The following is a 25,652-nucleotide window of genomic DNA, read 5'->3' on the forward strand; positions in this document are numbered from 1 at the left end:
CACCTTTGACCACAAGTCCATCAGGAAGTGGTCAGCACGTAGTGTCCTTGAGACCCTTCGGGAAAAGGAGAGGGCAGATCCTATCGAGCGGGTCCCTGAGCAGACTGTCAGTCATTTGGCAGAATGCCTCATCGCCAGAACTTTCCAACAAGCACCAAGACATGGCTTGGCTGGTGGTGAGAAGGGATCTGCCTGTGGGATCCTTTATGCACGCCTGGACTCTCAGCCGAACCGCACGCTGCCCTCGAAGCGGCTGCTGGGGGGACGAGACTGTCACACACCTCCTTCTGGAATGTGCCTATGCAGAGGAAGTCTGGAGAGGAATGCAGTGGTGTTTGTCGAGGTTCGTCCCGAGCAGCGCCGTGACGCAGGAACCCGTGCTCTACGGTCTGTTCCCCGGGACACATACCGAGGCGAATATCAACTGTGTCTGCAGGATCATCAACTCAGTGAAAGACACTTTCCGGGCGGTCCGAAACCTGTTGGTCTTCCAGCTGAAGGAGCTGACCCCGACTGAGAGTTCAATCCATAACACAACTGAGAAAGGTGGGCACTGCAACCCAGTGCCTGAGGGGAAAGGCAAGAGTTGCAACTGGGGAGGGATTCGCTTTCTGTTTTTGAATGGGGGTGACTGTGAAAATGGGCACCCTCTGCATAAAAGCTTCCCTGTGGTTTCAGGAGAGACGGGCAGCAGGAAGGAGCCGGAGCTGGAGTTGAAGGTGGATGTGGAGGTGGAGCTGGAGCTGGAGCTGGAGATGGGGATGGGGTATGCTTACGGCCCGTGTGCGCAATCGCAAGTAACTGGCGAAGTGAAACTCACCTGAAAGTGCATTCGGGCAGTTCCGACTGTGCAGCCTTGGGGGAAAAGGTCAGGCACATGGGGACCCCGGTCAGGAAAGGCTTTTACAGGCAAGAGCTGAACAAGACCGTCTGGGAAGTGCCGCTCAGGTACACCGACCTGACCCCGATAGGATCAGGGGCGTATGGAAGCGTGTGGTAAGTGGGCATCAGTCCCTCTAGTTACCTGATTGTATTGGCTTAGGGGTGAATTATTTTTTAATATGGGGATCTTCGGTGGTTGAGTTGAAGGCGATGAATTTTCAGACAGTGGGTGTTTGAGATTTAGACAGCAGACAACAACAAATAATATATAGTATTTATTTAAACTAGCAACGCAATCTGTGTGAACGGTGCTGTGTAGGGGCTCCAGACACAAACCATGCGTAAACAAACGGACAACTTCTGCATTCTGACAAGGGTGGGAGTAAGATTCTCCCCCCCCCCCCCCAGTGTCAGTGGGACCCTCAGGAGGGGGTGCTCAGTCTTGGTAAATGCCTCTCTCTTCCCCACGCCCATTCAGGGAGTTGATGTCAAGGATCTAAACATTTACAACTTGTCAACTTCAAGTAGAAAAAAAGTTGGTAAACAACATCAACAAATGTCATAGAAAAAGTAAGAGTACATAGTTGTTGAAAGAGGGAAGGGGGGGACAGGCGGCACGGTGGCTCAGCAGGTTAGGTGCATTAGTCAGGGTAAACATATGATTAAATGGGTCTGGGTGGGTTACTCTTCGGAGGGTTGGTGTGGACTTGTTGGGCCGAAGGGCCACTGTAGAGATTCTTAATTTCGGAATTTCATTAATTAGATTAGATGAGATTAGATTACTTACAGTGTGGAAATAGGCCCTTCGGCCCAACAAGTCCACACCAACCCGCCGAAGCGTATACCACCCAGACCCATACTCCTACATTTACCCCATCACCGAACACTACGGACAATTTAGCAAGGTCAATTCACCTGACCTGCACATTTTTGGATTGTGGAAGGAAACCAGAGCACCCGGAGGAAACCCACGCAGACACTGGGAGAATGTGCAAACTCCACACAGAGAGTGGAGAATGGGGAAAGATGACGGGTCTTTCGGGTGGTGGGGGTTGGGGTCTCGTTATATGTGTCTGGTATCTATTTCAGACGTTTGCCTGTCTGCAGTCTTTAAACCAATATACGTGTGCCTCTCACGTTTTAGACTTTGGACTTTTCTCTCTCAGAAGCACTGTCAAGGTTGGGCTGTATAAATACAGGGGAGGAGGTGATACAGCCATCAAAGCTCAGCCACATGCCAACCCAACTACCAACTGTTTCTCCACTCCTCTGAACAATTTAAATTCAGCTCCCTCTATGCCACCCCAGTTTGAACCTGTTCCCCCTACTATTGCTGTGGTTTGAATCAAACATTTAGTAGTTAACCTCACTGTACACTCATCTCTGTCTGTGCTTTGGAGCAGTTGAGAAAGATCAGGGTTGAATTCAGTGGATGTGTCATTGAGCACCACAGGAGATTTATTATTCAAAACTGGATCTAGAACAGAGATGTCTCAGTCCTACTTACCAGCAGCCACATCCACAATAATGATGGCACAATAACACCACAGTATTAGACATAGAGTAACAAAGTCCCATTGTCACTAATGCGAACAGATGCCAAAAAATTAAAATGTTCCAATATTACTAATGGGACCGGGCTAATGCTCCTGCAGTGTTTATGTGCTCACAGCATCGGCATCATGAGTTCAACAAATCTGCCCCTTTGGAGCTGGCACCAAAGCAAAGCAAGCATGGACCTGCCATCCCCACTGGTCTGCCTGATATATAGAGACACAATCCCACACTACAAAGTACTCTCTCAATGCCTTTGGAAATGCTTTCTGAATTAGTATGCACGCAGAGCTTCTCAGGACAATGAGCCACATGCGATAAATGAAGTCATATCCTGTGAACATGTGCAAAAAACAAAATCAGTGAAATGAGGAATCATAAAATTAAGAGGCTGTTGCAGGTATCTATTCTGCTACCATGTGATGCCAAGCTCATCTGTCTTGTAACGTCCTTATGTATCCACGGTAACTCATCTGCAACAGCTTTGTGATATCCATCATCTACTGACACTGAGCTTGACTTCCCCTTTTTGCTGCCCTGTACTTTATCTTGTTGAAGAAATCTCTGTAGCTAGGCAGTTCTGGTCGAGTGGCTGAACTACTGATATTTCAATGTCACTTTTGCTCTTGCCATTTATAATACCTCGTCATTTGCCTTATGGGCTGTATGGGATTTTTCACGTTTGTCTCAGCATCCACATTTCAAAATCCTCTATTTCCTTTCTTTGCTTATTGTTCAGGCTTTACTTATTGTTCAGGGGCACAGAATAGAATTTATCATCATATGAGTTTTCACTTGTTCCAAGCTTATCTTTTCTTGTTGTTAATGGATCCTTTTGTTTTCACAAAATTTTGTCTGCTTTACTAATATCTTCTTCACACAGAGTCATAGAGCTGTACAGTATGGAAATAGATTCATCCATGCTGACTAGATATCTTAAATTAGACCCATTTGCCAGCATTTGGCCCGTATCCCTTGAAACGTTTCTAGGCCATATACCCATCCAGATGCCTTTTAAATGTTGTAATTGTACCAGCCTCCACCATGTCCTCTGGCAGCTCATTCCGTACATGTACCACCCTCTTTGGCCTAAACAGATGAACTTATCTATTTATTCTAATGTGATAACCATCCATTTCAATTTTCATTCCAGTTTCTTCTAATAGATTCCATCTAACTACTATTGGTCTTGTCTTTTTGGCTTTTGAGTTCATACTCAAAGCATATTCTAACTTTCTAGATTTTACTTGATCTCTGATTTTTTTAAGACCTCTTCCAATTCTGTAATTAGTGCCAAGTCGTCAATATACTACATGTTCTTGCCTTCAATTTTCATCCCAGATGTACATCTAATTTTCTTAAAATTAGTTGTGTACAGATTGTATAATTTTGGCAAAGCCTTATTGTACTCCACCTTTCATTTGAAACATTTCTGATTGTCCCTCTTCGAGCCTGGTGTTGCCTATTGGTCCCATTATAGGCCCTGGAGAAATCTCACATCTTTACTCAATCAGTTTCAGCAAATTGTCTGTCCACCTTTGGCAATCAACAGGACTGAATACATTTTCATTGTTAATGAAACAGAAGTAAATTTTGTTGTTTACTTCTAAATATTTATCAACAATTGCTCCCTTTCTTGATTCTACTCTGGGTCAAACTCCAGTCTGTATCGTCAGTTTTTGCTTTAAATGTGTCATTTTTTTTCCTGTCATGATTTTAAAGATCACTTTAATCAGATGATTCTTAAGCTTATAGTTCTGAAGTGATTGCAATCCGTTGTTTAGGTTTCATAATAACTGAATGAATAAGTAATGTTTCAAGTCACTTGGAATGTAGACTTTGGTGTATGTTTGATCACAAACGTGTCTGTTTCTCCAAGAGTTTTTGGACCTCCTGGTATTACTTCACCTAAACCTGGAGCTTTACCATAATTAACAATTACAAACTTTTAACTCATCCTTTAACTTTGAAGTCATAATGTTTGGTCTTTCATTTGCTTTCATATCTTGAGGACTCCCTTGATTTAGATCATTATACAACCCACATGTAGACTGTCAAATATTTAGTTTCTGTATCCCTTCTAAACAATATTTTACCATCTTTGCCCATTATTGATTATTATCTCTTGTTAGTCCATTTGTCAAAGATTTCACTTTCTAGTGTATAAGCTTCATTTTATGATTTCTTTTCAACTCCAGCACTTTATTACAAATCTTTAATAGAACTTCCTCTTTAGCCTACCTACATTTTTTTAAAAATTCAGTTTCATTGTACTTTTTTCCCCTTTTTCTATCATCATTGCTAGTTTCTCCTCAATCATCTTGTCACTTTTTCTTTTCTATTTTAGTGAGATTTGCCTTGCAGCATGATGTATACTCTTTATCATGTTGTTTCATTTTCTTGCAAGGGATGTTATATGTTAACTCATATTGTACAGTATGCTCTCAGCCCAGTGTAAAATAATACTCCCTCAGTAAGCAGTAACCCAATGAGTCATATGGAATAAATCTCGATCTTCAGTATGTATCTAGTGAGATATATAGCATAATCTTGGAATATCCTTTACATCACAGTAACATTTGCCTTCGCTTCATTTGCCTAGACTAGTAACCCAGAGCCCAGGGCTAATATGACATAGGTTTAGGAGTATGACAACTAGGAGACAATATCTGAGATCAATACTAAGATACACAAAATACTGGCAGAGTTGGATAGTACAAAATGAGGGAATAGTAAATTAAGAGGTGGGATCAGGAAAATGGATAAAAGGAATACAGCTTAAATCAGAGTTGCTGTGCATGTATGTGAATGCATGGAGGGTGGTTAGTAAGATTGGTGCAGATTGCCAGGTGGAAATACAATATTGTGACTATAATAGAGACCTGGCTCAAGGAATACTGGGTGTTAATATATGATATTCAAGAAAGATAGAAAAGGAAGAAAAAGGGAAGGGGACACAGTATTGACCAAAGACAGTATTGCAGTGCTGGAGACATGTCCAAAGGGAATAGGGACCAAATCTGTTTGGCTTTAGTAAAGGACAAATGAATATTCAATTCCATTGTAGTCTACAGACCACTCACTGGTCGGAGGAGATTGAGAAACAAATTTAAGGAAAATATTGTGAGGTGTAAGTATGATAAGGTGGTTGTACTGGGGACTTTAAATATCTGAATACAGACTGGGGTAATAGTAAGCAAAGAACACAGAGGGGCAAGAGTTTCTAGAATGAAAGTTTCCTGTAGTACTGTGTGCTAGTGTAACAAAAAAGGAGGCACTGCTAGATCTGATAGTTGAAAATGTGACAGACATGTAGACCAAGTATCAGTAGGGGATTAGTTAGGGCACAGTGATTATGGTGGTTGACAATGAAAGGACAAAGAATAAACCAAAATAAAAATAATTAACTGGAAGACAGCGAAATTCAAAGGGATAAGAATGGATCTGAACTAGATAAGTATGAGTCAAATGTAGGTAGGAAAAACAGAGGCTGTACAATGGGTTGAATTGAATTAGGTTTATTATTATGTATTCATATGAATGAAAGGTTTACAAGTTCCACACTTATGATGCCATCTTAAGTCAAAGGTACCTCGGTACAGAAATTTGGTATCAGTACAGATTATTGGCTCACCTTCAAGGCAGAAATAGTTTGGCACATTAATGATATATTCCCTCCAAAGGACAAGGCAGAATAAATAAAGCTAGAAAAGATTGTTGAGAATGGTTCTAGGAATGAGAATTTTATTTGTGAAGATAGATTGGAATTGTTAGGACAGTGCTTTTTTGGAGAAAAAAAATGACAAAGAGGAGATTTGACAAAGGTATTCAAAATCATGAGATTTCTTGACAGAGTAGCTTGGAGAACCTGTTCTCACTTGTCAAAGAATGTAGTAAGGGGGCACAGTTTTAAAGTGATTAGAAAAGTGAAGCATAAGTGATATGAGAAAGATTGTTTTGGCACAGTCAATGATTAGAGTCCTAGAGCCCAGAATGCATTACCCTAACCTGTAGTAGCAGCAAGTTCAATCAATGCATTCAACAGAGAATTAAACTCCAGAAAGGAAGAAATGCAGGGTTACGGAGCAAGGGCAGGGAAATGGCACTAAGTGAATTGGTTATTTGGAGCTGGTGCAGATATAATGAGCCAAATGGCCTCCGTCTGAGCTGTAACAATTCTGTGAATTTCTAATCCCACAATAAGACCTGCAGTAAATTCAAACTTAGTTAATTAAATAAATCTCAAATTTAAGACACACTTGTAGAAAGCACCCACGGGGGAAAATGAATTTAATATTTTCAGGTAAATTGTTTTTACCTCAATGTTTTGTAACTTAAAGCAGGTAAGCAACTGATATCTCCTTAAATCATGGAAGAAAATCAATTCTTCAATTCTAATTAATGTTACTAAATTTACACAGATATAAACTGAAGACAAATATGATGCATTTTGCAAAGTCATTTCACCTGTTTGTTCTTCACAATGTCTGATTTCCGCTTAATGTACTCTCACAGTGAGATTGGAGAGTTTGTACTTGACAAATAATGGGGCTGAAGTCTTGTCCTATGATTCAGTGGTATATTGTATTTCAGCTCTTGCCACCATACTTCATCTGACGGATATGAAACTTGAAAGGGTTCAAAAAGGATTTTACAAGACAGTTACCAGGATTTGGAGGGTTTGAATTATACGGAGAGGCTGAATACGCTTGGGCTATTTTCCCAATAGCTTTGGAGGCTGTGGGGTGACCTTATAGAGATTTTCCCCATGATAGGGGAGGGCATTGGTTTAAGGTGAGCAGGGTAAGATGAAAAAAGGGCCTAAGGGGCAACTTTTTCAGGCAGAGAGTGGTATGTGTGTATGGAATGAACTGCCAGAGGAAGTGGTTGAGGCTAGTACAATTACAGCATTTAAAGGCATCTGGATGGGTAGATGAATAGGAAGGGCTTAGAGGGATATGGGCCAAATGCTGGCAAATGTGACTAGATTAGGTTAGGATAGCTGGTCAGCATGGATGAGTTGGAAGAAGGGGTCTGTTTCTGTGCTGTATATCTCTATGACTCCATGAGAAAGCCTGATAATGTACTTCTTGTTCCTATTTTGTACAGTTCAGCTATTGACCAGAAGACAGGAGAGAAAGTTGCAGTAAAGAAACTGCACCGACCCTTCCAGTCTTTAACTCATGCCAAGCGAGCATACCGTGAACTCCGGCTGCTCAAACATAACAAACAGGAAAATGTGAGTTTGGGTCATGAGCCTTAGCAAATGAATGCTGAGCATAATGACATCTTAACTTTGTTCATGTTTCTTGTATGTCTTTTTAAAGTCAGTCTTGTTTTTGCAGGTCATTTGTTTGCTCAATGTCTTTTCACCAGAAGACTATTTACATACATTCCAGAGCTTGTGAGTACATGCAGCACGTTTGAAAAAAATGCCTTTCTTCTTGTGGTGTTGTGAATTTCAACATGACATGTACGATCTTGCAATACGCCATAAGCAGCAATTAAATAGTGGGGCATTTACTCATGTTCTCAGTTCTCCCTGCCTTTGCTGCACACATAACTGAATTGCAAATCTCCATTGCATCACAAAAAGAAACCTTTTCCTTTCTGATAGATAGGAGATCAGAACTGACAAAGCAATTAACCATCAATTCTATGCATTGCTGAATGTTTTAGAGCAATTCTAATGCCCATCACCTTCCTGTCAAGACATCCACACACTGTTCTTCCTCACCAACAGGTTGCATGCAACTTTGATGTCCCATTCAACTCTTAAACTGACCTTCAAGTTCCATATTCTTTCAGTCATCGAGACCGTCTATTTGCACCTTTTAAAGAATTGTCTGCTTCTGTCTGCTCTCTCACCCTTCATTAATGACTTTGCCACCTCTAGGCCTGATGTCTTACCTTGCTTTTGTCAATGGCCTTGTTTTGAGTTCATTAATGGGATGAGGACACCACCAGCAGTTGTCCATTCCTAATTGCCTCTTGAACTGAGTGGTTCAGTGGACCATTTCAGAGAGCAAATAGGAACTGAGCACATTACTGTGAATCTGTAGATCAGACATATATGGCAGATTTCCTTCCCCGAAGGGCAATAGTAAAACAGATCAGTTTAGCAACAATAACCTCGGTTTTATGGTTAGCATTACTGAGATTTATTTTCACATTTCCAAAATTCCACCAATTAATAAGGTGGGATTTGATCCCATGATCTACAGCAGTAATCTGGGTCTCTGCATTACTAGTCCAGTGACATTACCACATAGTCATTGCCTCTCAGTTCTATACAAACAGCAACTTGCTCATCCACCCACATTCTATCTGGGTGTTCTGTCTTGTTCAGCAGCACCTCCATTGGCTCCCCTGTTCCCCGCAGCATTGAATTTGAAATCTTCACAAGCTCCATGCAGCACCACCCTCCATACCAATCCATTCTCCTGCAATCTGCTTCCCTATCCAAGCCCTCCAGACTCCTTTACCTGCTTTCCTTTGCCCCCCCCCCTAATCCATTCCACTTTCTATAGCACAGACTCCAGGTGTTATGGCTACCACCTTGGTCCAGCTGGCTATGTCTCTCACCACTTTCAAAAACCTTCTGAAAATTTACTTCTTAATGCCTTCGGACCCGAACACCACCTCTTGCTCAAAGCCTGTTTATGGCAGTGTCTTGGAAAATTTTACTATGTGAAAGACATTATGTAAATATCCTTGATGGGGATATTATGAGACCCAATGGAAGACAAAGGAAATTAAACATAAAAGTTAAGAAAGAGCCATTTAATCTCTTTCTCTCACTTTATTCTTCTCTGTCTGTCTTTTGTTTTTACCGCTCAAACATTCCCATGTTTAGATCCGTGAGAATATTAACACGCAATAGTTTTGGGAAACAGATTAAGTGTTTAGTTACATGATCCCAACCACCTCCACCCTCTCCTCCCCCAAAGCAGGAATGTAGTGATTGCATAAACTCTCACATTGCCGCTCTGTGTGGCTTTGCTACAACATGCTGAGAAAGTATTGATGCGGATGATGTGAATACAAGCCAAAACAACTTTAACCTTTCATGGGCTGTGGGTACCATTGACAATGTCAATATTTGTTGCCTAATTACCCTTGAACTGAATGGTTTGCTGAGTGTCAGCCATATCACTATGGGTCTAGAGTCACATACAGACCAGACCAGACTAGGATGGCAGATTTCCCTCCCTAAAGCACAGCGGTGAATGAGATACATCTTTGCAACAATCAATGATAGAATATAGAACATTACAGCGCAGTACAGGCCCTTCGGCCCTCTATGTTGTGCCGATCTGTGGAACCAATCTGAATCCCATCTAACCTACACTGTTCCATTTTAATCCATATATTTATCCAATGACCATTTAAATACCCTTAAAGTTGGCGAGTCTACTATATTAGCAGGAAGGCGTTCCACGCCCTTGATACTCTCTGAGTAAAGAAACTACCTCTGACATCTGTCCTATATCTATCACCCCTCAATTTAAAGCTATGTCCCCTCATGCTAGCCATCATCATATGAAGAATAAGGCTCTTGTATCCAACCTATTTAATCCTCTGATTATCTTAAATGTCTCAATTAAGTCACCTCTCAACCTTCTTCTCTCTAATGAAAACAGCCTCATGTCCCTCAGCCTTTCCTCATAAGACCTTCCCTCCATATCAGGCAATATCCTAGTAAATCTCCTCTGAACTCTTTCCAAAGCTTTCACATTCTTCCTATAATGCGGTGACCAGAACTGTACGCAATACTCCAAGTGTGACCGCAGCAGAGATTTGTACAGCTGCAACATGACTGCATGGCCCTGAAACTCAACCCTTCAACAAGTAAAACCTAACACACTAAGTGCCTTAAACAACCCTATCAACCTGGGTGGCACCTCTGAGGGATCTATGTACCTGGACACCGAGATCTCTCTGCTCATCTACTTTACCAAGAATCTTACTATTAACCCAACAATCTTTATTCCTGTTGCTCCTTTCCAAAGTGAATCACCTCACACTTTTCTACATTAAAATCCATTTGCCACCTCTCAGCCCAACTCTGTAGCTTATCTACGTCACTCTGTACATCCTTCAGCACTGTCCACAACTCCACTGACCTTAGTGTCATCTGCAAATTTACTAATCCATCCTTCTATGCCCTCATCCAGATAATTTATAAAAATGACAAACAGCAGTGGCCCCAAAACAGATCCTTGCAGTACACCACTAGTAACTGAACTCCAGGATGAAGATTTCCCATCAACCACCACCCTCTGTCTTCTTTCAGCTAGCCAATTTCTGATCCAAACCAGTAAATCATCCTCAATTCCACCCCTCTGTATTTTGAGTGATAGCCTACCTCATGGAAAATACCTTCTCTATTTATCCTATCCATACTCCTCGTGATTTTATAAACCTCTATGAGGCCGTCCCTTAGCCTCTGACGCTGCAGGGAAAACAGCCCCAACCTATTCAGCCTCTCCCTATAGCTCAAACCCTCCAACCATGGCAACATCCTTGTAAATCTTTTCTGAACCCTTTCAAGTTTCATGACATCTTTCCTATAGCAAGGAGACCAGAATTGCATGCAATGTTTCAAAAGTGGCCTAACCAATGTCCTGTACAGCCTCTCAATTCCTATACTCAATGCACTAACCAACAAAGACAAGCATACCAAATGCCTTCTTCACCACCCTGTCTACCTGTGACTCCACTTTCAAGGAGCTATGAACCGCACTCCAAGGTCTCTTTGTTCAACAACACTCCCTAGGACCTTACCATTAAAGTGTATAAGTCCTAAACTGATTTGCCCTAGCAAAATGTAGCACCTCTCCTTTATCTAGATTAAATGTCATCTGCCATTCCTTGGCCCATCAGCCTATCTGATCAAAGTCGCATTGTAATCTGAGGTAACCTTCTTCGTTGCCCACTATACCACCAATTTTGGTATCACCTGCACGTTTACTAACTATTCCTCCTACATTCACATTTAAATCATTTATATAAGTGACAAAAAATAATGAAGCCAGCGCTGCTTGCAGGCACATCGCTGATCACAGGCCTCCAGTCTGAAAGTCAACCCTCCACTAACACCCACGATTTTCTACCTTCAAGCCAGGTTTGTATCCAAATGGGTAGTTCTCAAGATATTCCTTGCTAACCAGTCTACCATTCTCAGTCCAATGAATGGAAGACTGCCAGAATTTTTACCCATTGATCATCGATCAGAAATAAAAACAACCCTGTTTTGCCTTAGGGTTGCCAAAAACAGTAAATATTACAAATGAAAACTTTACTTCCAAAAATAATTTAACGGAAGAATATAGGAATGTAAAGTTTTAAAATGCATCTGAAATTGCTGAAAGAAATTCAATGCTTATGTGTGTCTGTGTGCATGTGTGTGTACATTCTATTCATAGTTACCTGGTGATGCCTTTTGTGGAGAGAGACCTCAGCCATATCCTGAAAAGACAGAAACTCTCTGAAAGTATGGTGGTGTTTCTTCTTTATCAGATTCTCTGTGGATTGAAGGTGAGCAGAATGAGGGCTGACAGAGACGGGGTAATGGAACAGGGTGAATGTAGATCCAGCCTCAAGCACGATTGTTGTCATGGTGAGGTGAGGAGGGGAAGAAGGTTGACAGTTTGACAGTTCCTTGGGGATGACACTGACCTCAACACAGAAACAGAGTTACCTTATCAGATTAGTGGATGTTAGTGTAGCCAAACACTATAGTAATGCCCAACCCGCTTATTGCTTTGTTCTTCTGTTATTTTCCCTAATTCACCTGAAGGGTTTTATGGCCATCACTGGGTTCCAGTTCTGTAGGTGCTGATCATTGGCTCACCCACTATTCATGTGTGAGACTGGAGGGTCGTTGTTGGCAAACTGCTCGATTGTACAGGTGCAATCCAGTCCCCACCCAACAGATGAGGGGAGTTGATGTCGACGTTCCTCCACATTCTACCTGTGATATGGAAGGTGAACGCTCAAAGGCCAATTCACCACTTAATTAGTGAATTGAGGGCTTCTTCCAGTGGCTGCTCTCATTTTACCACTGGCAGATGGGCACAAAGGGAGACTGCCTGGTGAATCTAGATCAAGCAGCCTCGCCTCATCATGGCACTGACTGTTCCTATGACAACATTCTTCCCCATCCTTTTAACTCCTCACATCGCGCCACCCCCTCTTCTTATGACCTGACGGGTTAATCCATATGAATACCCTGCAACCTCATGTACATTCTTGCAATGGCAGTTTCCTTCCTTGCATCCTGGGCTGGGTGTAGTCCCAGTGGTGGCCACTGCCTCCCAGGGGTGCAGCTGAGATTGAAGAGGTCTTTGTGCTTCCATTTTAGGGTGCCACTCTCCCAAATTCCAGAGGAAAATCATGGCAAAGCGTATGCCTGAACCAAACTTCTTTCCATCTCTGTTATTTTAACACTTCTGTAATAACTGAAGTTGAATCCAAGCACACCGAAAGCTATTTGGGTAATGTGATAATTATAAAAACATTGGTTAAGACTAAATGATGGCAACCATGTTTTTAACACTCTAATTTACCCACGATGCCTATCAGTATTTTGAGAAGTGGGTTTCTGGATTTGTTCAATTTAACTCTTAATAAATAATTTAATTTTATTTAATTTGAATTGAATCACTGGTTACACTTAAAACAGAAGGCAAATTGTCTCCCCATCTTCCACTACAATCCTCCTCAGTGATTCAGCTTCTAGTTATAACTCTATTTCAGTTCCACTATGAATGCTGAGTTGGCATTGGGAGCAGATGTCAACGTGGAGAAAAAGGAGTTGAAAAGTTTATTGTGAATAAAAAAGGCTTTTTGACATGTCTGGCAGTGACAGGAGTTGATCTGCCAGCAAAAGCCTCTTCATCCCAAACTAATCAGCTCACTAGTTCAGCTGAATTGAAAGGAGCACACATGTTAAAGATTCCCTGAGGGCTAGTGGCCTTGCTATTGCGCTATGGAAGGCCAAGCCTTCTGCCTAATTCAGGAAGTAAATTGCCCTGAAGCACCCCTCAAGGATGGCTATGGAGCAGGAGTCCTGTGTAGTGATATAAACACAAATGGCTGTAATTCTATACATATCTTTGAGTACTTGGTAATCTGCACACTTTATAAACTCAAAGCAATCTTTTAACAGATTGCATTGGATCCTTTTCTCGTACAGATGATTTCTCACAGAATCTCAGACTTTGACACTGAAGAAAGGAGAAGGGGGGGACAAGTAAAAGGGGTAGAGTAAGAGGGAATTCAATGGATTTCAATGATATAAAATCATTTTATAGAGAGAAATTTTGAAACAAAGTGCATGCATTCATTGAATGAGCTGTGAGGTTCCTTTGGTTGCCGACTGACATTGTGCATTTTGGGTGAGACTGCAGGATCAGACAGATTACCAAATGCACACCACAGCCTTGCATTTACGTTGTAGAATTTGCTGAAGTCTCCCCAGGTCCCCTCAGGTTAATTATGGATAGCCGTTAAATGCTGACCTAGCCAGTGGGTTAAAAAGAAATTAGCAATCAACAATGCAGCTTCCCTTTATATTAGATCAAAGTGTGAAGTAGATGTTGTGATTACTCAAATAAAAACTAATAAGTTTCAGATACTGGAAATCTGAATTAAAAACAGCTATTGTGCAGAAACTCATTGGGTCTGGCGGCAACTGTGAAAAGATAAACAGGTTGATGTTTCGAATTCAACATGACTGTTCGGAACTCCCCTCATGCAGGTGTCCCATACACTCATAAAGACACACATGGCTGTAATTTTGCAGTATATCTTTGAATACATTCCTTATGAACCTAAACATGATCTACGTGCCTGAACCTGAGGGACGTTCTGAAGAAGAGTCACATTGAACTCTGTTTTTCTCTCCACAGATGATGCCAGACCTGCTGAGTTTCTCCAGCATATTCTGTTTTTCATATCAGATTCTTTGATCATTGTATGTGGCATATTAATTTTTGGCTATGTGTTTGAATGGTATATCATGTACTATATTGATTTTACAACATATTACAAATAAAACACCATGATCATCGACATGGTATATCCCTTTCACAATATATGTTAATGAATCATAAACTGTGTATAATAATTATTTTGTTAAACAAGTCTATTATGGCTGTTCAACTTTTGTTTAGCATTACAGGTGCAATATCCAAATATCTCCATGCTTATTATTTAGTCTCAAGGTAATGGGACATTTTATAGCCTTTTTTCTTAAAGTTGGAAACATCCGTTTTTACCAAATCATCACTGGAAAAAAATCTAAGAGTTGCAGTTTTTAGAAGTCCCTAATTATGTCTGCTTGGCATATACTACAGCTGCTTATTCAGTGGAAGTTTAATCTTCAGTGAAGAATTGGACATCCTCATACACAATGGCATTAGTGGAACTTATCTTTGTTTTTAAAAAAATCCTCCCCAGATCTGAGTGCACTGGTGTGCCCCATGTCCACTCAAAATACAGTGATCTGCATTTTGAATCCTAAAAGTGGGTCAAATTATTCATTCAAAAAGAGGACCACATTTTAGATTAGATTCCCTACAGTATGGGAACAGACCCTTCGACCCAACAAGTCCACACCGACCCTCCGAAGAGTAACCCAGCCAGACCCATTCCCCTACCCTGTATTTACCCCTAACTAATGCACCTAACACAATGAGCAATTAGCATGGTCAAGTCACCTAACCTTTCACCTCGATGTCATGGAGTGAGGCTTTTACTTTGATATTTACTAATATTCTGCCTGGTTTTTCCACAGTATATCCATTCCGCTGGGATTGTGCACAGGGTAAGGCACTTTTTTTCATAACCCTTTGCAGAATGTCACCTTGGGATTCATAACAGGGGATGATGAATATAGTTTCTCCTAGCAGGAAGTAATGACCACCTCAGATAACATTATCCTTCTGCATGGTCTATTTATACCATAAGTAATAGTACAGTAATATACAAGTTATTTGCAAAAGGACTATTCCAAATTATTCAATTGATCGACTGCACAGTATCTTGCTGAATCCCTGTAAAATGACACTTTTGTGTGAATGCTATTCAGGTTGTCTCTTTTAAGAAAAGAAATGCTCCCAGCCTCTTTGAGGCTTCTGCAGATCTGAGATCCCAAGCCACACTGTTGCTTAGTTGGTGTTGCCACAAATTGGATGTGATCATCCCTGGCTTTTCACCATTCCTGATTAAAAAGAATGGAATATCCCTCATAGAAGAAGATGAATCCAGAGCCTCACTGTTTACGTTTCCAACCAGAGAATACCAACGAAAATCTCAGTCCAAACCTACAAGAAATCTGACCCAAGCATCCATAGTCAAATTTCAGCTACAGTTGATAGGAGTTTCCAACCAAACAATCCAAGATTTCATCCCAGACTGAGAATCAGTCCAAGTCAAGTGGAAATCCTAACCATAGCTTGAGTTTAAAACCAATTGACCATTGCTCTCTATGATGATTGGAAAGGATTTTTTGAGCAGTTTTACTAAAATTAGCAAATGAGAAAGATAGTGCTTCTTCTATGGAGATAATTGATGCCAAAATGTTGAGATTATGATTATGTCACCATTGTCCTTTCAGACCATCGGGCTGCCCTCTCATTGGAGAAAGATGACTGGCTGGTGATTTCACCTGAGGGCCACCATACCTCAGGGGAGGGAAGGGGTTGAGAAGGGAGAGGCCTTCATGGTGACCTTAGCTGGTGTTGGCAATTTGAACACATGCTATTGGCATCACACTGCTTCGCAAATCAACCATCCAAGCCAACCGAGCTAAACCAACCCTCGGTATATTAGGAAACCTAGTGACAGTGTGCAAAATTGTTAGGGGTGGTAACAGAATGATTAAGAATAATCCATATATTTCCCTGATTGAATAAGCCACAACCTAGTGATAGACTTAAAGCTAGAGGCAGGAGGATACCTGAGAGGAAACATTTTCACCCAGAGATTGGTGTGTTTCTGGGACTCAGTGCCTGAAGAGATGGTTCAGGTAGAAACCCTTATAACACTTAACAAATCTTTAGATTGGCATTTGAAACACCATGACCTATAAGGCTATGAAACCTACAAACACCATAACCTACAAGGCTATTGAAAAACAGATGGAAAGCACAATTAGGCTGGATAGCAATTGGTAGTTGGCATGGTTATGATGGACCAAGTGGCCTCCTTCTATGCTGTAAATTTATATGATCTGTGCTTGAAACTCTGAAAGATAGTTATTTTTATTGTTTCTTTGCAGGACCTCAAACCTAGCAATCTAGCAGTGAACCAGAACTGTGAATTGAAGGTAAGAATAAAGTTATGACACTAATTTCATGTTCAGTTGAACACAGAAAACAGGAGAGCACTCAAGACATTAAATGTGAGTTGCATTGTACAATTTTAAAGGGGAGAATTGCTCTGTTTTCCAAAGCTGTCAAAAGAATTAATATATGATTTCTTTTGCTAGTAGGGTGACCCTATAGAGATTTATAAAATCATGAGTGGCATGGATAGGATGAATAGCCAAAGTCCTTTTCCTCAGATGGAGGAGTGAAAAACTAGAGGGCACAAGTTTAAGGTGAGAGGGGAAAGATTTAAAGGAGACCTGAGGGACAACGTTTTCACGCAGAGCGTGGTGTATGTATGGAATGAGCTGCCATAGGAAGTGGTGGAAGCTGGTACAATTACAGCATTTAAAAGGTATCTGGAAGGGTTTCAAGGAATATGGACCAAGTGCTGGCAAATGGGATGAGATTAATTTAGGATATCTGGTTGGCACAAGTTTGACTGAAGGGTCTGTTTCCGTGCTGTGCATCTCAATGGCCTTCTGACTCTAAGAGAGTATTTGGGATGTTTTTAAGTTCGCATCACATTTGTTTGTGCAAAGAATGATCAACAAAATTATGTGAATATTAAAATGAAAATTTGAGTTGCTGCAGCCCAGACCAATAGGATGAAGATTCCTTTTCTTTGCTAAATTAAACAAAATCGTACAATAAACTATACTTTGTCTTCGCTACTGGCATATCTGGATCCTGACAAAGGGAGATGGAGAAACACAATTGGAAATTGGATAGAGAAGGAGAAAAACAAACTGGGGAGGGCAATGTGGTCATATGAGAGTCAAAATGGGAGAGAATATCGCATACTGGGCCAGGGAAAAACAGAAAGTGCTGGAGAAACTTAGCAGGTGTGGCAGTGTCTGTAGAGAGAGAAACTGAGTGTAGTGTTTCAAGTCTAATATGACTCTTCGAAAATTTGACAATTCAGGTTGTACTTTGATATAACCAAACTCCTGGAACTGCCTTCCTGACAGCACTGTTGGAATACCTACACCACAGAGATTGTAATGGTTTAAGCAGTTGCACCTTCTCAATGGAAATTGGTGATGAGCAATACGTGTTGGCCTTCTTAACAATGGGCACATACCATGAAAGAATTTTTATGTCCTGGGAGTCTGGTAGCTTTGATGATTTTTTATTTAAGAACTAATTCTCAGCTCCCTGAAGCTGGGTAATGTGGTAGGGTGTGGCAATCAATAAACTGAATTCAATTTGGTGTTAGTTTCATTTTATTATTTTTATATCCTGCTGAAAATTGTAAAAAGTCATAAAGTTGTACAAAGCGTGTTAGAAATTTGTTGCACGTGAAGCCTATGTTTGCATTTTCTTGGTGTTGAGATATTATAGAAATATAGAACATAGAAAAGTACAGCACAGAACAGGCCCTTTAGCCCACAATGTTGTGCCGAGGTTTAATCCTAATGTAAAATATAGTAACTTAACCTACGCACCCCTCAACTCACTGCTATCCATGTGCATGTCCAGCAGTCACTTAAATGTCCCCAATGACTCTGCTTCCACCACCACAGCTGGCAACGCATTCCATGCATTCACAACTCTCTGCGTAAAGAACCTACCTCTGACGTCTCCTTTATACCTTCCTCCTAATATTCTCAAACTATGACTTCTCGTATCAGTCAATCCTGCACTGGGGAAAGGTCTCTGGCTATTGACTTTACCTATGCCACTCATTATCTTGTATATCTTGATCAGGTCACCTCTCTTCCTCCTTCTCTTCAGAGAGAAAAGTCTGAGCTTATTCAACCTTTCCTCATAAGGCAAGCCCTCCAGTCCAGGCAGCATCCTGGTGAACCTTCTTTGCACCCTCTCCAAAGCCTTTGTATCTTTCCTATAGTAGGGCGACCAGAACTGGACACAATATTCCAAGTGTGGTCTCCCCAGGGACTTGTAGAGCTGCAGCAAAATCTCGCTGCTCTTAAACCCAATCCCCTTGTTAATGAAAGCCAAAACACCATGTACTTTCTTAACAATCCCATCCACTTGGGTGGCAACTTTGAGGGATCTATGTACTTGTACACCCAGATCCCTCTGTTCCTCCACAACGCCAAGAATCCTGTTTTTAATCCTATATTCAGCATTCAAGTTCAACCTTCCAAAATGCATCACTTTGCATTTATCCAGGTTGAACTCCATCTGCCATTTCTCAGCCCAGCTCTGCATCCTGTCTATGTCACGTTGCAGCCTGCAGTAGCCCTCTATACTATCGACGACACCTCCAATCTTTGTGTCATCTGCAAATTTACCAACCCACCCCTCAACCTTCTCATCCAAGTCATTTATAAAAACTACAAAGAGCAGAAGCCCAAGAACAGAGCCCTGCAGGACCTCACTGAACACTGATCTCCAGGCAGAATACTTTCCATCTACAATCACTCTCTGCCTTCTGTCAGCCAGCCAATTCTGAATCCAGATAGCCAAATCTCCCTGTATCCCACACTTCCTGACTTTATGAATGAGCCTACCATGGGGAACCCTATCAAATGCCTTGCTGAAGTCCATATACACCACATCCACTGCTCGACCATCGTCTCATCACCTCCTCAAAGAACTCAATAAGGTTCGTGAGGCATGACCTGCCCCTCACAAAGCCGTGCTCACTGCCTTTAATCACACTATGCTTTGCCAAATAGTCATAAATCCAATCCCTCAGAATTCTTTCCAAAACTTTGCTGACCACAGACGTAAGACTGTAATTGCCTGGGATTTCCCTATTACCCTCCTTTTGAAAAGAGGAACAACATTCGCCTCCTTCCCATCCTCCAGTACGACTCCTGTGGAGAGTGAGGAGGCACATATCCTCGCCAGCAGCTTAGCAACCTCCTTTCTCACTTCCCAGAGCAGCTTAGGATAAATCTGGTCTGGCCCTGGGAACTTATCATTCTTAATGTTTTCCAAACATTCCAGCAGCTCAACTTCATCAATCATATTTCAAGTCATTTTAAAATTTAAACCATAATTATCTTTATAGCTTTCTATTCTTTTGTATTTTTGATTTATGTATGTCACATTATATCTCAAAAGGTCATATTTTAATTAAGAATTTTGAAACAGGGCAAATATAACATGATTAACTATCATATGATAACAATAACTTGCATTTGTATAGTATGTTTAACATCATAAAGCTTGCAAGGTGTTTCACAGATACATTATCAGACAAAGTTTGACACCAAACTGCAAGGAGTGACCAAGGTATATCTTAAAGGAGGAAAGCTGGGTGAAGGAATAGAGAGAGAGATTTCAGAAGAGAATTCCAAGTTGAACTGAAGGGAAGGCAGCCAGTGGTGAAGTGATTAAAAGGAGGGAAGCACTTAAGGCCAGACTTGTCACTTCCTCAAAGGAATCGCTGTGGTGTGTACTGCTATCCATATTTTCTCAGTGTGTGGTTTCTTTAGGGGCTTCTGTAGCCTTGACCGGGTGAGTGTAGCCACCATTTGATCCAATGAGAGGAGTCTTGTAGAGTAAACAAGATGTCATTATTGCATGTCTGCAAATATTTACAGGTTATAAGAATAGGCTGTAGAAAGGGCTTAGCCTATAGTCTGTCTCCCACACAATCATACTTCACTCACCATATTGGTGTTGTTTATTGCACTCAATCAAATATTAACCCTTTCAGATCCTTTAGATTCATATGCAACAGTTATGGAAGTTAGTCAGAGTAGAGTTAGTCAGCTCTGAGTTCTAGCTGTAGGCGTTAAACGACAAACTGACAGAACCCTATTCACATTGACCCCTTCTGTGAAAGTAACTGAATCTAAACAACCTTCATCCTTTCCTGGGCTTGAGTCAGCAACTTACTTGTTAAATCACTAATTATATTAAACATATGATCAGAATGATCTCAGGATTCTGGATTGACTTATTATTGCAAGAAAGAAACAGAAATAATTGGTTATTTTAAACTTTGGACTTCAATGCTTTCATTCTGTCCTATATGTTTCCGTTTGTTATTATTTCCTGTCTAAATAACTTTCCTCTCAGATCTTAGATTTTGGACTAGCTCGTCCGACTGAGACAGAAATGACGGGCTACGTTATAACTCGTTGGTACCGACCTCCAGAGATCATTCTGAATTGGATGCACTACGGTTACTCAGGTGGGAATCTCTGGTAGCCTGAAAGTATAATGAGGCAGCCCGGATAGTTCACTGAAACAATTCAGTCAGTAATTGTGATGCAAGTGTAAGATTTCAGTGCTGGTTAGTCTGCCTCAGCTGTTGCCAGTAGTATTAATAGCAATATTGGTTCAATATTGATTCAATTGGCTTTTGTTTCCTGGTCATTCATATTACGTGGGGGTTGCTGACAGGACTAATATTTGTTACCTTTCATTAATTCCCATTGAGCTTGAGTGCTATGCTAGGCCATTAACTGCAGAGGACAGTTAAGAGTCAATCACATTACTAAAGATCTGGAGTCACATGTAGACTAGACCAGGTATGGATGGCAGTTTCCTTCCCTAAAGGGCATTAGTGAAGCGGATGGGTTTACAATTTCGCAGTTTCGTGACACTATTATTGTAACTATCTTTCAATTCCAGATTTTATTCATTGAACTGAAATTCCATGTGATGCCATGATGGGAGTTGAACACGTGCTCCCAAAGCCTGGATCTCTGGATTACATTGTCCATGGTCATGGCCACTTCACTACCATCTTCTCATGTATGTTGAGGCTGAGATTCTAACGTGCCTCAAAACCCATTCATGGAGATAAATTCAGGCCCTGGGCTGTGTTGCCCAAAGGTTGAATAGCCATCTAGCCTTTGCTGTTGTTGCCCACTCATTAAGAATAGGAACTTGGAAATGTAGAATGTTCCTGATAATTGTGGAGGTGTTTCTTAATTATTCTGCAATCATTTACAAGTGAACCTCGAGGTACCAAATCCAGGCAAACGAGACAAAAAGCAAAATGATAAAGATAACCAGAATTTACAGCCAAGAAACATGTCCAAATAATCCTTGTTGCTATCTATGCTCTGTCAAGTCTTGTCCCATCCTTCTTCATCTGATATTATCATCATGACCCTCAATTCCCCTTCTCCCTCATATACTTTCCCTTCAATGCAACCAAACTATCGATCTTAACTAATTTATCGAGTATTAGGTTCCACATAATCACTGCTCTCTGGGTAAAGAAATTTCTTCTGAATTCTCCGCTGACTTCTGGGTGACCATCTAAATATGGTCTTCGCCAGAAGTGAGAATGTGCTTTCTGTATCTACAGTTTTGGGTCCATCTTTGAGTCTTCTCTTTTCAGAGAAAAGAGACATTCTCTGTTCATCTTTTCCTGATGCTGATTTTATGAAATCTGAAAATAAAAAAAGTCTGGGATTCTTAGCCAAACAGTCAAAATTTTATGGTTACGGATGTGAGTTTCCAAAGTAAGACGTCTGGAAGAGATCCGAAACATTGACTGACTGTCTTCTGCTTTTTCACAGAAGCTGCTTGACCCATGTTTCCTTTTTGACCTTTTAGCATGTTACGAGTTTTTGAAAAGAATTGCCATGTATTGTGTATAATTATAGTATTCCATTATCATAAAATACAAACCACTTTCTTGTACACAGGGAGGTGATGAGTGAATGGAAAATGTGATGGGCAGCTAAAGGAGAATGAGGATGAAAGAATTCTTACAATAATATAATTCGTTCATTCGTCCGGTGCTTCATCACATTCAACACCTCAAAAAACGCAATTTTTTTTTGAAGTACAATGTTGTTATTTCTGGTATATTAGTCTAACTCTTGTTTTCTATTCTTTTATCCTTCTGTGCAGTGGATATTTGGTCAGTGGGCTGCATCTTGGCTGAAATGGTCACAAGATCTGTGATCTTCCCCGGATTTGACCGTATCCTTGAGTGAAATGCAATCTGATCGGTTCATTTGAATGAGAAGAAGCTTGATCCATTGCTGGGTGAACGCAGATTTCAGAAACAACAGACGCATTTTGCTTAACCCATAGGTTCAGGTGGAACACATTTTAATCATCCTCTGCCTCTACAAGGTCAAACAATTACTCTCAGCTTAATTGGAAACTTCTGAAGTGAAGTGGAAAGGTAATGGTGTTTAGCTTTGCATGGCCTTCAATATTGCTGGGAATGAATCAGGTATCAGCACCAGAACTGACTCCAATGCAAAAGAACTCTATCGCCTCTTCACTCTGATGCCAAGTTGCAACTTGATACTGAATTTAATTGCATCTACGCTTTAACTGCAGTGGTAATATAATCTGTCAGTTGTTATTTAAAGCAAATAGTGGCTACAAATTTTAAAAAACTCTAAAAATCATGAAATTTTAATTTTTTTTCTGGTTTATTTTACTTTATGACTCCATTTGAACACTTTCAGAACTTCTGAGGGAGAGTCATGTCGGACTTGAAATATTAATTCTGTTTCTGTAAATACAAATATAGATATGATTCCATATAATAATATATATGAAAGTTGCCGGAAACAATGGTAGAGATGAGTATAATTGCAACATTTAAAAGGCATTTGGATATGTACATGGAAAGAAAAGATTTAGAGGGATATAGACTAAATGCAGGCAAATAGGCCGAGTTCTGTTTAGGAAACCTGGTTGGCATAGATGAGTTGGGCTGAAGGGTCTGTTTCCATGCTGTATGACTCTGTGACCACAGATGCTTCCAGATCCTCTGAGTTTCTGCTGCGTTTTCTCTTTTTATCCTTCATTTATAACCTGTGTCCCCTAGTTCTAGTCTCTATGGCAAATTACTTTGGTAATTCCTTTAACTCTTCCTTGAAGATTTTGATCAACTGACAAAGATCATGAATGTGACAGGAACGCCTCCACCAGCCCTGGTGGATAAGATGCAGAGTGAAGAGGTACGTATAAGATTACCCAAACCATCTTTAAAAATATTAAAAATCACACAACACCATAGAGTCCAACAGGTTTATTTGGAAGCACTAGCTATTGAGATGGTTCATAAAAATATTGACCATTCCACTTGACAAATATTTACTGTGGGTTTACTCCATTCAGCTGAGAGGGCAAATGGGATCTTTGTTTTACATTTTATTTGAAAGTATTTCCGACATGAATATGCTCGCTGGAGTGTCAGATCGGTTTACTTTTTTTGGGAGTTGATTTCAACCCACAACGTACTGATTGTCAAAGACAAGATCACCATCATTGAGCCACAGTGCTGTAAGTAATATGAAGAAAAAGACCATTTTTTGTTGGAGAATAAGAATAGATTTCCAGAAGATCCTTGGAATATTTTTCTCTCTGCCATTGTATACGCTGTATTAATACACCAAATCCATTTGCTAGTCGCTCTGTGTCTTCCTCTGACAGCATTAACTCCTGACAAGCCGTGCATCTTAGTCAAATGACCATTCGTTTACTGTAAGCCAAGACTGAGTGACAACCTATTTAACTAAAAATGCATCAAGTGATAAGCTGATACTTTCACCAGCTGATTTTTGTATTTGTCCTCTTCAGCCACAGTTCCTGAACAGTGTCCAAATGTAAGAAGCCAGGCAAATTGATCTCTTCTTAGAGATTGATGCTTATTATCAGATTCCTCCTGTCATCACAGTTGATAGACATTAATTGCAGGAGGATATCAAAGGGCTTGTTAAGTGGGCAGAGCAGTGGCAAATGGGATTCAACTTCTAAAAGGTATGAGGTAGGGCTTACTTGGATGGGGCTAACAAGACAAGGAATGATACAAGGAATGGTAGGACCAAGGAAAGTACTGAAGATCAAAGAGACCTTGATGTGCATTTCTACAGATCCCCGAAGTTAGCAGGGTAGGTTGCAAAGCCATATAGGATACTTGCCTTTACTGGCTGAGGCATAGAATACAAGAGGAGGGAGGTTATACTGTAACTGTATAAAATGCTGGTTCGGCCATAACTGGAGTATTGCATGCAATTCTGGTCACTGCGTTTAGGAAGAATGCAATTGCGTTAGAGACTTGTAGAGGAGATCTGATCCACCAGGATACTTAGAATGTTTAGAATTGGAATCCGGGTGTATTGTCACATGTACTCAAGTTACAAAAGAGAGTACAGTGGACAGTGTAGAATGTTTGTCATTTTTATCCTGTTTGTCATTTTTATAAATGACCTGGAAGAGGGGTTAGAAGGTTGGGTGAGCAAGTTTGCGGATGATACGAAAGTCGGTGGAGTTGTTGACAGTGAGGAAGCAGGTGGCAGGTTACAGCAGGATATAGAGAAGCTGCAGAGCTGGGCAGAAAGGTGGCAAATGGAATTCAATGTAGCTAAGTGTGAGGTGATTCACTTTGGGAAGAATAACAAAAAGATGGGGTACTGGGCTAATGGTCGATACTTGGTAGTGTGGATGAGCAGAGGGATCTTGGTGTCCATGTACACAGATCTCTGAAAGTTGCCACCCAGGTAAATAGTGCGGTGAGGAAGGCATATGGCGTACTGGCTTTTATTGGTAGAGGAATTGAGTTCCGGAGTCCTGAGGTCATGATGCAGTTGTATAAAACTCTGGTCCGCCCGCATCTGGAATATTGTGTGCAGTTTTGGTCGCCATACTATAGGAAGGATGTGGAGGCACTGGAACGGGTGCAGAGGAGGTTTACCAGGATGTTGCCTGGTATGGAAGAAAGATCGTATGAGGAAAGACTGAGACACTTGGCGCTGTTTTCATTAGAGAAAAGAAGGTTTAAGGGTGACTTGATTGAGGTGTACAAGATGATTAGGGGGTGAGATAGGGTTGACAGTGTGAACCTTTTCCCCCCGTATGGAGTCGGGTATTACAAGGTGGCATAGCTTTAAATTAAGGGGGGGGTAGATATAGGACTGAAGGTAGGGGTAGGTT

At 40.9% G+C, this 25,652-nt stretch overlaps 1 protein-coding gene across 1 annotated transcript in view; it reads left to right on the forward strand.

Annotated features, from left to right (window-relative positions):
* Positions 1-790: 790 nt before the first annotated feature.
* Positions 791-25,652, forward strand: part of zgc:171775 (STKc_p38 domain-containing protein) — a 31,350-nt gene continuing 6,488 nt past the window's right edge. The window contains exons 1-9 of the mRNA XM_043707798.1: positions 791-996; positions 7,546-7,675; positions 7,782-7,840; positions 11,865-11,976; positions 15,239-15,268; positions 16,724-16,771; positions 20,814-20,928; positions 22,608-22,679; positions 23,598-23,677. Of these exons, the coding sequence (XP_043563733.1) occupies positions 878-996; positions 7,546-7,675; positions 7,782-7,840; positions 11,865-11,976; positions 15,239-15,268; positions 16,724-16,771; positions 20,814-20,928; positions 22,608-22,679; positions 23,598-23,677 (765 nt within the window). The 5' untranslated portion in view covers positions 791-877. The remainder of the gene's footprint in view (positions 997-7,545; positions 7,676-7,781; positions 7,841-11,864; positions 11,977-15,238; positions 15,269-16,723; positions 16,772-20,813; positions 20,929-22,607; positions 22,680-23,597; positions 23,678-25,652) is intronic.

Source organism: Chiloscyllium plagiosum, chromosome 18, assembly GCF_004010195.1.
Source record: "Chiloscyllium plagiosum isolate BGI_BamShark_2017 chromosome 18, ASM401019v2, whole genome shotgun sequence".
Taxonomy (NCBI): Eukaryota; Metazoa; Chordata; class Chondrichthyes; order Orectolobiformes; family Hemiscylliidae; genus Chiloscyllium; species Chiloscyllium plagiosum.